The sequence below is a fragment of the Tenrec ecaudatus genome, chromosome 1, assembly GCF_050624435.1.
Source record: "Tenrec ecaudatus isolate mTenEca1 chromosome 1, mTenEca1.hap1, whole genome shotgun sequence".
NCBI lineage: Eukaryota > Metazoa > Chordata > Mammalia > Afrosoricida > Tenrecidae > Tenrec > Tenrec ecaudatus.
Window position 1 is genome coordinate 153,911,403 of NC_134530.1, and position 15,280 is coordinate 153,926,682.

Sequence of the window (15,280 nt, forward strand, 5' to 3'; positions counted from 1 at the left end):
TATGTATTTGGATTTTTGTTTTTTAAAACAAAACCTTACCACCTTCAAGGTACTCTCCATTACACTTAATACATTTGTCAAATCTGTGATTTCATTCTTGGAAATATTTTTTCAAACTCATCTGTTTGAGTGGCTGGCAGCACCCCCCTCCTTTTCTGGTTATCACCTCTTCTACAATTAGCAAATAGCTCTCCTTTCACGTCCCTCTTCATCCGTAGAAACAAAAAGATGTCGCCAGGAGGTCAGATGTGTAAGGCGCATGGGACAAAAGAGGAATGCTTTTATTTGGTCCAAAACTGGTGCAGAGATAGCTGCATGAGCGGGCACATTGTCGTGGTGGCCTATCAGTCCCCATCTGCCACAGAGGGGGCCATTTTTGTTGCTTACTGCTATGCAATCTTTTCTGAACCTCTACATAGAAAACTTGATTAACAGTCGGACCCAGTGGAATGAACTCCAAATTTAAAAAATGCAAATGAGCATTGGGTTTTTTTGATACCTCCTCGTATGCTGCAAGCTTTTGATAAATTTGAGCCAATATTTCTATTCCATTTCAACCTTACTCAGCTTTAGTGCAACTTCTTATAAAAGTCTTTTCAATACCACATATCACTGTACTACTGATTTAGGTATTAGAATAAGCCACCATTTAAGATCAATAGTGGGACATTGGAGAATCAAAATATTCTGTGGTCAACTGAGTACTTGGATGAGCGTATTTGGCCTTACTTCTACACTTGCAACCATGGGCCTAGAAGACTACCCCTATTTTGAGAAAGATCTCCATTGTTCCTGGATAGAAATGTTTTCCAAAACAAGGTCTCCAGGCTGAAAATGTGCGCCCCGCAGTAGACCTCCACTAAGGAGCAGTCGTAAAGGAGCTACCACAAAAACGAATCATTCACGTGTCTGCCTATTCCCTGTGCCTGGAGGTTATCTGTAGCCACGCCACTATCAAATGTAGCAAATGCTTCTGATAGATCATCCCCCTGAGGAGGGTGCAGGGGCATTTGAGGTCAACTAACACTAGATCGAGATGGTGACTCACCTCCCTGCTTGTTTATTAAGCTACCTGCTTATGATATTGCCTATTGCCTATGTAATTTGCCGGCTGTCTGACACATTTTTGAAAGCCCTTAAGCCCCATTATATAGACCCATTGGAAAACACATTCATCCTCTTAGTCCTGACATAGTGACAAGGAGCCCATGCTCTACTGGTTGCCTGTCTTATTTCCACCATCACAAAGTTGTTCCCGAGTCCTGTTCAATTGTTGGGGACCCCCTCATCATGCCAGCACTCCAGGATATCTAGCTCCCCGGTTGTGCCTACTAAAGGACAGTAGTATTCTCTACTCAATTATGACAAATATAAAAATAATTCACCCATAACTCTGAGAGCTCCCACTTGATAGTGCATGGCTCCCACTATCAAGGGTTCTAGAAAGGATCAAATTAGAAGGTTCTGGGAGAAAAACGTGGAAAATTGCATTCATGAGACCAGGTATCCTGGCTGTATAGAGTGGTGGAACCCTTAAGTCCCTAGTTACCCTTCAGCTCTGAAACTGTGGTAGTTACATAATCTATTGTCAATTTGAGATTTAAGAGTGAAAGGGTGGAGTTTAGCCAGTCAATCAGGTCGCAGCTAAGGAGGTGCTAAGGAGATAAATAGGTCGCTGGAGGCGGGACACAGACTCCCTTCCTGGGAGACATGCTTGCTGAAAAGACACATGGAGCTGAGGGAGTCACGTGGAGACCCTGCCAGCGCTGGGATGCCTCTACTTCCATGGGATCCATGACTTTCCACCCACTGGCCTGTGATCTTCCTGCATTCAGCATCATTGCATGTGTTTCCTAAGTCTGAAGAGGAATTTATGGATTGGTATTGGACATATGGGCTAATATCGTACTTATGAACTTGGCTGGAATGTTTTCTCAATATACAATTGCTCTTTTATATAAAGCTCTTTCTTTTACACACAAGTATCTATGAATTTGTTTCTCTAGTCCACCCGAGTAACACAGGAACTGAACTCACTTCTGGGTTAGAAAAATCCACCATTTACAACAGAAAAGCAAGTGAAGGGAGACGTCAGACAGTGTAAGACATGACAAAACTATAATAATTTATAAATTATCAAGCGCTCATGAGGGAGATGGGAACGGGGAGGGGAGAAATGAGGAGCTGATGCCAAGGGCTCAAGTGGAAAGCAAATGTTTTGAGGATGATGGCAACAAATGTACAAATGTGCTTGACACACAATGGATATATGTATGGATTGTGATGAGTTGTACGAGTTCCTAATAAAACGATTTAAAAAAGATGCTTAAGCGCTTTATCTACAATACCAATAATTTGGATATTCAGTAAGAATTATATTAAATGTTATAAAACAACTTGATGTTAGTATACAAAAAAAATCCACCATATAAGATCAAGAGTGGGACAGAGATGAGACTTCCACTGCAGTAGTTACTGTCTCACAAATCCGCAGGAGGCAGTTCTACTCTGTCCTGTGGGGGTGCTGTGAGCCGGCATTGATTCAATGGCCGCGAGTGAGATCTGAAGGACAGAGCTCAGAGGGTTAGGAAGGAAGGGACAGGTCACACAGGGAAGAAGTTGGCTGAGGGTAGACTGAAGGACTGACACTGAATGAGGTGAATCAAAAAGGGTCTAAATTGTTGAATGTGAAACTGACAGCCTGCTCTGTAATCCTGAATTACTGGAGTCACAAAAGAAAGTTAAAATAACTCAAAGTCTCCTAGGGAGTGGCACTACCCGATAAGCATCTGCCAGGATCGCTAGTCTGATATCCTGTGACCATGACGTCTTGGGGATTTGTCCGGTGATGTGGTGGTCGAAATATGCAGAAGTAATTAATAGTGGCTAAAGAGTTATCTCTGAGGCTCCATGTGGTTCTAGAGGAAATTGTTTTTGGGGTTTTAGATGTGGATTCCAGCACATGGGATGACAAAAGCAGAAACCTCTCATATAGCGACGACCAGAACACCCAAACTCACAGCCATCGATTCAGACTCCTCGCGCCTCCCGGCCAGGGAAGCACTGGCCCTGTGCGTGTCTGAGACGGCCACTCTTCACGAGTCCTCCGACTGGCTGGCTGGTGGGTCTGAAGTGTTGAACTTGCAGTGATCGGCCAAATACATAATCACCAGGCTACCAGAGCTCCTTGATACAGTGTATTCATTATTAATCATATATTAACTCAGACAAGTGAATTTGTGCAAATTTCTTTACATAGGGAGGATTGGATTGGATGAATTGGATGCATGTTTTCTTTAAAGAGCCCTGGTTAAGCATAGAGGGCTCAGTTGGGCTGCTAATCAATCGGTTGGTTGTTTTGAACTTATCAGCCACTTCGCTGGGGAAAGATGAGCCAGTCTGCTTCCATAAAGATTAAAACCCCAAGTTAAACTCATTGCCACCAAGTCGCTGCAGAATCAAAGCAACCCTACAGAACAGGTAGAACTGCTCCCGTGGGTTTCCAAGACTGTAATTCCACAGGAGAAAGCCTTGAGTTACAAGGTGAGGCTGGTGGTCTCCAACTGCCGACTTTGCAGTTAGCAGCCAAAATCTTAAGCACTCTGCCACCGGGGGCCCTTCCATCAAGGTTATGGCCTTGCAAACACATTGGGAGCATTCTATTTTCGCTGAGTGTTACTCAACTAGCTCCCAGTGAGTTGCTTTTACCCGCTCTTGGTTTAGAAATCATTTTGAGTTCTTGCAAACCTCTCCTGGTATTTTCTCCCATCACCCAATTTGAGAAAAAGACAAAACAAAACTCTAGCCTGTTGGTACAGTTGTTCCTTTTTTCAGACCTCCAAATTTCATTTTAGAAAATTCGGATGAGTTTGAAGACTTTTAGTGACAATGAAAAAAGTCAGAAAAATATTTAAGAGTTTCCCAGATGAATATTAGGAAGTTTGTACTAATTTTATGTAACGATGTAGGAATTAAACAGCATGCTTGGCAACGCAGAGGGGCAGTGAAAAGGAGGAAGATGTTGGGCGAGATGGACTGACAAAGTGGCTGCAACAAGGGGCTCACACAGGCACGTTGTGGGGATGGGGGGACTGACACAGTGGCTGCAACAAGGGGCTCACACAGGCACGTTGTGGGGATGGTGCAGGACCGGACAGTTTCGTTCAGTTGCACATAGGGTCACTCTGGGTCACAACCTACTCAGTGACACCTAACATCGGATTTAAGACACGACCGAGAAAAGGAAACAACACATGTATAGGCTGGCTTCAGACGAGAGCAGAATCCCCCGTCTTTCTCCCATGGAGCGGATGGTGGTTTCGAACAGCGAACCTTATGTTTAGTAGTCCAACACGTAACACGTTATGCCACCAGGGCTCGGAGTGTCACTGTGAGTGTCTCAGGAACCCTGCATTTCTTCGCAGTCATTCAGTGGGTATTATTAACCTTGTTTCATACAAGAAAACATTGAGGTTCAAAAATGGTGAGAAAAACGCCGAAGGCTCGAACTCACAGGTGCCGAATCCTAAGCTCTGATGCTATGAAGCACTACCGTGCTCTTAAACTGGGGGACCAGTTCCCATCCTTCTAGAGCGTACAGGGAAAAGCAGCCTTACATTTGGTAAGAGAATGAGACTTTTCTTTCTTTCTTCCTTCACATTAACGAAAAAAACCCAAAAAAACCCCCAAAACCTAACAATCATCACTGATGTTCTGAAGATTTTGTAGTTGTCTAAAACCCCTAACTGCTAGCACACGTCAGTGTCTATGTTTGCATTTGGGTTAATTTCCACGTGAAGGCCCAGTTCTGCTTTAATTGTGTAGGGGCTAACCGGAAAATGCTGCTTTCATAGGAAAAACCAAATTCCATTGCTCGGTACTGACCGATGACAATAGTCGGCCCGAGAGAAAAGCAGCGGAGACCAGAGTCACCACACAGCCGTGACAGGACACGCACATTCTGAGCCCAAGGGAGCCCGCACGAGAGCGCTCAGCCCTGTCATCACATTACAAGGCACAATTTAGTCTTGGCAAATGGTTGCCATCCATCATCTTCAATTAACCTTATTTTAAATTTTATGGGTTTGCTTGTGTCTTGTCTGTAAAGTTTGGTTTTGCACTTGCGCAAGAGCTATAAGTTGACTTAGGTTTACATCATTTAGACGACATGATAATAAATATAACTGAAGCAGAGCATGAGACGGTAACAGAGCGTTTCCTTATTAAATGTGGGTTCTGTCTCATTCAGGCCTGAGCGGGGCCGCCCTGTGCTCGTGTGTGGCCTTCACCAGGTGAGGCAACCTCCTCCTGTTACCAGCCACCTGGAGCGTCTGCAGAGGGATAAAGAACGTGGAGCACATCCAGCCCTCAGGAGGAAATGAAAGCATAGCTCCAGCTTCTTTCTTCCAAACAGGGAAACGTGGAAGCTAACGAGAGTCTAAGTTCTAGTTAATGGAGGACTGGTCTTCCGATTGAGTGTCGGAATCATCTAAGAGTGTGTTAGAGATGAGAATCTTGGGAGCCAGCGGGTTGCCATGGCAGTGGTTGGGGTGGGTTAGGGGACCCACCCGCTACGGAGGCAGAATCTGCATCTTCACAGGACCACTGTGTGATTCAAGAGGCAGGGGAAGGCTGACAAGTCATGGCAAGGCCTGCCGAGGGAATGCTGAGTAAAGCTCACTTCTTTATGTGCTACTCTTAAAGTTAAACTTTGGTGATTAGGGAAAAACCCCAATCCCACTGCCATCCCATCAATTCTAACTCACAGTGACCCTCTATCAGGTTTCTGAGGCGGTCCATCTTTCTGGGAGCAGGGTCTCTTCTTTCTCCCAGCTAGTGGCTTGGACCTCAGGCCTTGTGCTTAATAAACCAACCTTAACCCCACACACCACCAGGGTTTCTTGACTAGAGAAAAACCGAAACCAAGCCCACTGCCATTAAGTCAAGGCTGACTCATGGGGACCCCTGTGGGTCTCTAAGGCTGTAAATGCTGGACAGGAGTAGGAAGACTAGTCTTTTCCCCAGGGAGCTGCTGGTGGTTTGGAACCACTGACCATGCAGATCACAGTCCAACTCATAACCACTACACCACCAGGGCTCTGATGAGATAAAGGTACGGTTCAGTGGCCAAAGATGAGTGCTCTGGGCATACTAGAAACACTGCCATCTTTACTCTTCAGAGGCTGTCTAAACAAGGGTGAGATTCTCTTTCAAAGGGATCTAACTTCCAACTCAAAAGGAGTAACAATTTCCAAATGCAAAATATTCATCAAAACCTGATTTTTGAACAGACTTTAAGATGTCAAGGAACACATTCATAGGTCTTCCGGTAGCAATCAAGTGTATTTATGTATGTTTGAGCCCTTTAGGCTTCAAGTGGAGTCTGTCTCCTAGTACGACTCCAGGGCAGGATAGAGCTGTCCTGCGGGGTCCCTCAGGCTGAAATCTTCTTGGGAGCAGCCTGCCACACCTTGCTTCCCAATGCCGGGACCCTGTAATACAGTTCATGTATGTGGTTGGGAACGAAGGCCTAGTAATCTATTTCAAAAGAATCAATAATTGAAAACTCCAGGGACAATTTTGCTCTGATCTGCATGGCTTTTCATGAGTGGAATTGACACAAAGCAGTTAGGTTATTGGTGAAAATTGTACCATATAAGCTATTAAAGAATCCTTATAAAACAATATTTCTATGATCTAAGGCCTAGGAATCTATGTCTATGTCAACATGGCCTTTAAGGGATAAAAGGCAAAGGAAGAATCATCAATCAATCAATCATAGACATGAACAATTACAAGACAACAGCAGCAACAACAGAATCCACTGCTTTGAATGGATTACACTCTATATAGAGTATTTGAGACCATAAATCTTTCCAGGGATGAACAGCTTCTTCTTGGTGGTGACGCCCAAACATAAAATTATTTTTGTTGCTACTTCATCACTGTCATTTTGCTACTGTCATGAATTGGGTGACCTCCAAAGGGGTCGCCGACCCACAGGTTGAGAACCGCTGCCCTAAGGCCTGTACAGGCTTTTCTTCTTGAACCCAGAGGTTTGATAAATTTAAGGCTTATTGTGTTTACAAAGTCTCAAAATAGTTCTTGGAAGCAGAGACAAAACTACCAACCAGTATCTGAGAGGACCTGCAGTATTTAAAACAATTTAGATACTATGTAAGGGCTACTTCCGAAAAATTCCAAGCTTGAAGTGTGCTATTTATTGCTTTATGCTAATTAACCTGGACCATAAAAATCACTCCCAAAGGTAAAACAGATTATGGGGTGTGAGTGCATATTACATGTATATGCATATATTTATCTTTACACACATATATGCATACATACAAGAGGGGGATGTTCCAAAAAGTGCACTGAAAAAAAATCTATTCTTTAATTCTGCTTTTCCATGAGCGTTTTGCAGCCTCCTTGTGTATGGTGAGGGACAGGAGGCAGTCCCCATTACAGCCCTGGGTCTATGCTGTAAGCTAGATCATGATGGAAGGTCGAACCTTCCCCCATCTTGGGCAAGGGCAAACAAAGAGCCGGCTGAGCGGCAGGCGCATTAGTCTCAAGATGATGATGGTGCCGCGAGAGAACCACAATCTGAAGCTCTCCTGGCTAACCCCTCAGAGGGTATCTTTTCAGTCCTTCACACAGTCCACTGTCTACAAAATGATACAAGTCTCTATGCATAACTGGAAATCCAATACGTTTTGTTCATAGATTAAGCAATTTAAACACTATGTACACAAACAGACAAGGAAGGTATCAAGGGAAACCAGAAGGGTGACGCAGTATTACATCTGATCACTTTGTTAATGGTTACAAAGACGACTCACTCATTAAATGGCATCTACGCAAACAGAAGGCAGACAGAAACAGGCGAGCTCTAGTTCTCTACTACAGTGATCACACACTCATCTTTCTCTAGAGAAGGGAGCTGTTTTATGCCTTTCAGACTTTAAAAAATTGATTTAAAACAAACATCTATTTTTTTCTACCAAAAATATTCTACAAATCAGGTTTTGTAGAATCTACAAATCTGAGTTGTAGAATATTTTTGGTAGAAAAAAAATAGACATACAGATTACCCTCAAAATACTGAAGAGGGATCCCTCTGAAAAACAAGAGCATTAGCTAATGAAATAAGGTGCATATTGAAACTGCTAAGAAGTATGCACAATTAGGTCTTTCACTCTTAGAGAGCAATGAAGACTGAGCTTTTCTAAAGGGATCATTTTCATTACTAAGCATCTTGGTGATAATGGATGTCTCCATTGTCTACAAAGGAAGTAGCTCAGAGCAGACACTGACCTGCAGCAGTCTGGTCTATACATGAATTTAAAATAATCAAAATCTATGCTGAAACAAGTGTACTTGCTCTGAAAACAGTATTTAGCCCTTGCAGGAATTAATGAAGTTAATAATTTTGTGTCTTCAGCAATTCAACTAACATTTGGCATGCTAAGGTTTAACTGAGTTAAGGACTTGGTGGTGCTTTGAATTAACATCAGATGCTGATGGTCATCTCCACGCAGCCACCCCTTTGTCCTCTGTGTCCTTGAAAATGGGGTGCTAATCCAGGTTAGCTTTTTGCCAAAGGCAGACATCTCCTGAACATTACTTAATCCATCAATTCCAAGATCACTTGTTCCCCTCCCAAGATTTAGTACATCGAAATAACTTTACAATACACTTTGGACAACTATAAAAACACCAAAAGGGAGTGGCCCTTATTTTTAATTAAATTGTGAAATATGATTGATATGTACAAAAAGGTTCAAACAGCTTGGGGAGAAAATGAGTCGAAAGGGCAGTTTCCCAACTTTTTGAAGCCCCTGCAGTCTTTAGACTCTAGGACACAGTTGTACACGCATCCACATACGCTGGCGTGTGGAGCCTTCCTCGTGTGACTAAACATGTTGTATGGACACAGCAAAGGAACATCCTTTCAAATTTATGCCTATAAGCCATTGTATATATGTACTGGCTTATTTTCAAATGCCAAAGTAGCTTGTAGTCTCCATTATCTACAAAGGAAGTAGCTCAGAGCAGACACTGACCTGCAGCAGTCTAGTCCAGCGGCAACGCCAAAAGTGAGTGCATTTTTATAGCTGCTTCTACTGTAAGATACTTAAAATATGATCTACCAACTGACTGGAGGATGAGCCTAGTTTCAGGGTTTTAAGGTTGGGTAGAGTACTGGTCTGATGGGAGGTTTGCACTGGCTCATTCTGCTTTCACCTCTAAGGATTTTAGAGGTTATCTTGCAATCTCCTCTGGAGAAAGATGTGGCTGTCAGTTTCATGTTTTTTTGTATTTTTTTTTGGTTGGGGGGAGGGGGGAACGGGCAAATTCTGAGCAGGGGCTCAAACCAGAATGAACCTGTTTGAAGCTGTGTTGAGGAGGAAGCTTAGCACCGGACTGCCTGGACCTAGGGAACAAAACAGAGAGAGCTTCTTCCAGGGCTCCATTCACCGGTAGCCTACATTCCTGTGCAGGGAACAAGTGGGTCTAATTTCAGACAAAAGGCTACTCTGTCCAATACCTGTACGAGACCGGAGCACTTGTCTAAGAAATGGAAAATCCCTTCTCGTTTACACAGGAAAATGCCACAACTTCGGGGGGTGGGGGGTGGATTTCTCTGTCATACATGAAGAGAAGTGCCTTCCTCCCCGCCCCCCCACCCCGTGAGGCCTGACCCCGAGCACACTGTAGCACAAGAGTTGCGCGTTCCCTGATGAGCTGCCAGCGGAGAGGATGGGGTGAGCGAGAAGGGGTGGTGGAGGAATCAAAAGGAATATGGAGACACTCAGATGGAAATGAGAATGGTTTGAGCTGAGTTCAAGAAATGTTGAGGGTGGCTAACAGATGCCTCTCGTTAGAGTGCAGCACTGGAGGAGGCGCGGCCAGAAGTTCTGGACAAAGGAGGACAGAGCTCTGCATGGTGTCAATTCTGAACGAACAGCTCTTGTCCCAAGAAAAGAAAAATCCCTCAAATGGTGCCAAGGACAAGGAGTGTCTTGTAGCAAGCACTCCCTTGTGCGTGGTATTCCCATTTAAAACTAATGCAAGACACGCCACCCCTCAAATCCCGAGGCTTTTTGGTCCAGACACTCTCTAAAGGTCCTCCCCGTGATACTGCTGCAGCATCCTTCTGATTTTTAATTCATAAGCAAACTAAGGCACAAAACAGAGCCTCAGGGCAAGAGGTGGGCTGGGAGCAGGGGTGGGCAGGTCAGCAGACAATGATCAGATCCCTGGCTCTGTTCAGTGCAAGACTTCCTCCATATTGAAGTGACTCTTCCACAAAATGCCCTTAGAAATAGTAGCACCAAGAGCCAAACAGTATTACTGAGGACACTGGGAAGACGCACACTCTTTAGAAGGCTCTGGTGGAGCCTCAGGAAAAGCTCTTCATTTAAGAGCACGCAGGTGCGCAGCCCTCTGCCTGAGGAGATGGACTCGCTCAAGCTCACAGGAGGCAGGGTTGCTGCGGCATGCCCTGCTCCTCACTCTTCCGACAAGAGCAGCGGCAACCTTAACCAATCGTACCATCGGAGGGACGAAAGGTGGGTGCAGTAAAATTCCAAGTCATGTGTTTGGTAACTTTTTGTTTGTTTGCTTTGATCAGTCAGATACATTTTCACATTCTTGGTCCCAGGACAACCAAGCTATGTGTGTAAGTGTAAGTGGTCTGAAACCCACAGTGCATCTGGCCAGCACCCATGGGTCTACAGCTTCTGAGGAGAGGAAAGACTTCAGTCCACGAAAGCAGCGTGCAATGTGAAGGAGCTGACACGAAGGACGCTGGGGGCTGGTCTAATGGAGAATCCAGGGTCTTCTCAGGAAATGGAAGATACTCAAACGTTGCCCCCCGATTTCTGTTAACTCTCTAAAAATGAACATTTCCATTTGGTACAAATATACAAATTAAAAATAATTGTGCAGTTCTGAGTGGTCTACCATTTTGAGATTGCTTATGTGCCAGAAAATATACAGTCAATAAAAAAATACCAGAGAGGTGGGGAAAAAAGACTCTCTGAATCTGTACAGCAAAAATGAACATCACTTCAGTAGGTAGCGAGTCGTGGAGAAAGTGGCATTCTTGGCAACCAGCAGCACTGAAAGACGGCGGTCAGAAATCTGGTGACGGGGGATACGAGGTGTAGTATGGTCCGTTTTCCTGGGGAAGAAGGTGGGGGAGATAGGAACATTAAATAACAAGATAAACAACGACACCCCGTCAGTGTGACTGTGTATGTACAATGTCTTAGCATTAAAGGAGCTGCCCGGGGGCAGGTCAGTCAGTGTTAAGGAGGTAGAGACAGCAAGTTTGGTAATATTTCTAAATCACAGTACTGCTTATGGAGTATTCTGCATGCTAAGTACCTTATGGGCATCTTTGTTTTACTCTCACTTTAAATCCTCACAGAATGCCAAGAGGCGAGTCGGTATCGTCCTCATTTCACAGATGAGGAAACTGAAGACCCCCCAGACTGCATCGCTCATCCAAGGGCACCCAGCTAGCAACCGGCAGAGCGTGATTTTAAATCAAATTCTATTAGAATCTAGAACCCAATTATTTTTTGTTAGACCATGTTGTCAGAGTGTGCTGCATCTAATACAGAGCTATGAAACAAACAAAGGATCACTAAGAGGAATTTAGAAACTACAACTATTTGGGCAGAAATGTCTCTCCCGTGACATGCCTGAGTGGCAAGGCTTGTAATAATTATAGTTCTCAGGGCATCTAGTTCCAGATTAAGATGCAGATGTAAATGCCAGAACTTTAATGTGAAGTGAAGAAAGCAATCAATTAGGGGAAGAGGAGATTTTGGCCCTTCACTTTGGCTAATTTTAATAAAAATCAAGACTTTGTAGAAGGTTCCTAGATTAGGCTTATGAGATATAAAATGGGTTTCTCAAATTTAAGGAAAATCTTTCTTTGACTAAGAACTTGTTTTCCAGTAAGCCCTAAACAGAAAACGCTTATGAGCATTTGAGTCGGTCAGCAGTCAGGACTGCCGAAGGAGGAGCAGGCCGGCAGCGGCACAGCTGGAGATTGTGCTGCAGGTCTTAAGGAGCATCGCGTCTTCAACTGCCTCGCTTGGCACACTGGCTGGTGGTGGTGGGCAGTGGAGTGGGTTCTGAACAACAGGACGAAACCCCGCCCGCTCCTGCACCATCCTCACCATTGTTCTCATGTTGGAGAACTTGGGGTACGCAGTGGATTAGGAAGTATGTCATCTGAGCAGGAACTGATCCTGGGCCATAATCAGAAACAAGAGTGTAACTAGGAAAACTGAAACCTGGCCAGGTATCAAGACAATGTTTGTTTGCTTATTTAAATGTATGTAGAGGCAAATCCTACAACTGGTTTTATTTTGGAAAAGTAGGGGGAGAAGAATGAAAGTAAATTAGAAAAACATGAACTGTAGACCCCCATCAAAATCTTCACTAAAGAGTCCTGCCATTCTCCATAAGCATGGAAGCCACGCTTGGAGAAATATACCCTCAACAGGGAAATCTATTGTGAAGCTCCTCTGGAAAGAAAGGATTCACGTTCATCTTTAAGATCTCTCTCCTCCACTACACTGTTCTCTAGGTTTCCCACATCAACATACAACTGCGCAAGACAGGCAAATCCAATACTTAAGGCTGCGAAACATAGGCTCTGACACGATTCTCGCACCACCCAAAAGACTCTCGGCAGTCAATTTTTCGTCAGAAAACGAGCATGGGAATCTGATGAATTGTTAGTAGGCAAAATGGTGTACCTATTCTTTCAACTGTACTTATTTATAAGAATGTTATCTAGCTTTCTTTATGGGATGGTCCTAATATAGTTTTCACCAAGATAGACAGAATGTACAGTCTGTCCATTTTCAGCTACAGACTTTGTTACTATTCTAAGTCACATCAAGTCCAGAAAAACAGAACGACACTTGTAATCAGCCAACCTCATTCCACTCCTTCACCAAACAGACATATTTGTACAAGGAACAAGTGAACATGAAACTAAAATGAAGCAATTCTACACTCCTCTTTTCTTCCCCTTCGTAAACGCCTTGCTTTCAATTCTGACTGCTCGTGACCCTACAGGTCACAGTAAAAACGCACCATACGGCTTCCAGAGCTGCATCCTTTGTAGAAGCAGACGGTCTCACCCGCCCCCCCGGGAGGAGGGGGGGTCAGAGCCACAGACCTTTAAGTTGGCAGCCCAGCTCTCAACCACTGTGCCATCACCACAAATTCCAGACTCTCTGCTGGTGAGTCACCGCAGCCTTGCAGGACGGGTAGAACTGTCCTTGTGGGTTTCTGAGACAGACATCTGAACGAGAGCAGAGCGCCTCTTCTTGGCAGGCAGTTTCGATCTGATGACCTTGTGGTTCACAGCTCTGGGTCACATGCTTCCCATCCAAAGAAACGGCTTTGTTACAAGGTTACTATCCAATAGCATACCGGTATGTCGACCATGTGGCGCCTCAAATCTAATGTGAACATACTACCTGTTTCTTCCTGACACTTCCCAAAGTCTTTACTACTCCTGCCTCTCTGGAACGGGGAAACGTCACCCATCAACTGTCCCAAGGCAGAAAGCTTGGTGGTTACCTCAGGATCCTTTCACCCGCTGTCCCTACAGACTGCTCAGTCACTACGTTCTATGAATTTTGTTTCCTAAAGGCTTGCGTCTACAGAGACCCTAAATCTTCACAGCCTTGCCATTAGCTCACTGCCACTGCCCTGAGCTCTAGGCTCTTAGCTGGCCTGCAGTAACTGCCTCTTCTTGCCCCGTGCCGGTCGTCTTATGCGCTCCCTTTGTGTGTTACTGCGGTCATCTTCCCAATGGCAGTGCTTCCTGACTACAAAGCCCGAGGGCGGCCGCACTCTATGTAAAGTGAGAGGGCGTCGTGATCTGCCCCTGCCTGCCCCTTCCGCGCCATCTCCCAAGACCTCTTCTTTTGCTTCCCCATTTCTAGGCTTTTTTGGCCTTCATATGTAGATAAGTATGTCAATTTTATAAGCAGACGGTCTCTCTATGTATGTGTATATAGAGAGAAGGATTAACCGGTGAACCAAGTGTCAGATTACCAGTTTTCTTACTTTACTGTGATTAAATTACATGATCAACTAGACCTATAAATCAACGTACCAGAAGATAATAGAAAGTGCAAAAAAACCCACAAAACAATAAAATCTCAATTTGACCGTGATTAAGGAATAGCTGATTTTTAGTTAAAGTCTCTAGTATAGGCTCTGATGTAACCAGAACACATGCTGGCTTGAGAAACAGTCCCTTGGATTTTGTGACCGACACAAACCACAGAACCCAGCATGAGCGTTTTTATGCCACGAAATGAACGATACATACAAACGGATGTTGTTCTCTACCTTCCCCATGTATTAACAGTTTTTGTATTCACGGCCAACTGCTCCAATTACACATCATCTCCGTGCGGGCGCCACACGGGGACTTTACTAACCACTAGAACACACTGCCTTTCATGTAAAGGGAACACGGCAGAGCTGAACTTGGAGGAATGGCGGAGAGGTATTTTTACTGCATATATGTTGAATGTTACTTAGGAAGAATAATTCCGTCTAAGTATGATTTTCAAATGTATTCCTTTACACACAAGGATATTTAATTGGCATCAGTTCTGTGGTGAGCCTGATGAGCTTGCAGCTTGTGGTCAGGCACGCTATTTAAAAATTACTACGATGACACTGTGAGTACACCCAGTGGACAAACACTCTGATGAAATTCAAGAGTAATCCACTGATTAGTATTGAAATAATAGCTCCATAAATGCAACTATCAGTAACAACAATACTATTGTCATCAGCGGATGATCTCAAACACATTATACTAACTTTTAGAAAATGGAAACATTAGATGAATATGTGACCCAATTTACAATCAATGCTGACAGCGGACAGCAGGTTCTCCTGGTTCTGTTGATGTAGCAAGAAGTAGTGCATCCGAGGACAGCGAGGCAGGTCCATCTGTCCCAAAGCAAAGGACTGGCTGCAAACACAGCTAGTAACTCTCCCACTGAAAAGGATGCTCCAGTTGAACCTCCCCGGGGGTCTAATTATGCCAGTGATTTTGATAAGGGACTTCTCTGTAGTGTAGTCCCGAGTATGGCTCGGGGTTACTGCCAGGGAGGTTAAAGTCTTTCTCAGTTATTGTAGGAAAGGCATGAGAACGTTTGTGAAAGAACCCCGATTCACATGAATAAGATGTTGCAATGGAAATGCTGTGCTGATACAC

The 15,280-nt window shown here is 44.3% G+C and overlaps 1 protein-coding gene across 2 annotated transcripts in view; it reads right to left on the reverse strand.

Annotated features, from left to right (window-relative positions):
* Nucleotides 1-7,698: 7,698 nt before the first annotated feature.
* The window catches only part of GDAP2 (ganglioside induced differentiation associated protein 2), a 55,394-nt gene continuing 47,812 nt past the window's right edge, over nucleotides 7,699-15,280 (reverse strand). For both annotated transcript variants that reach the window (XM_075560032.1, XM_075560041.1), the window contains exon 14: nucleotides 7,699-11,188. In XM_075560032.1, the coding sequence (XP_075416147.1) occupies nucleotides 11,141-11,188 (48 nt within the window). In that variant the 3' untranslated portion in view covers nucleotides 7,699-11,140. The remainder of the gene's footprint in view (nucleotides 11,189-15,280) is intronic.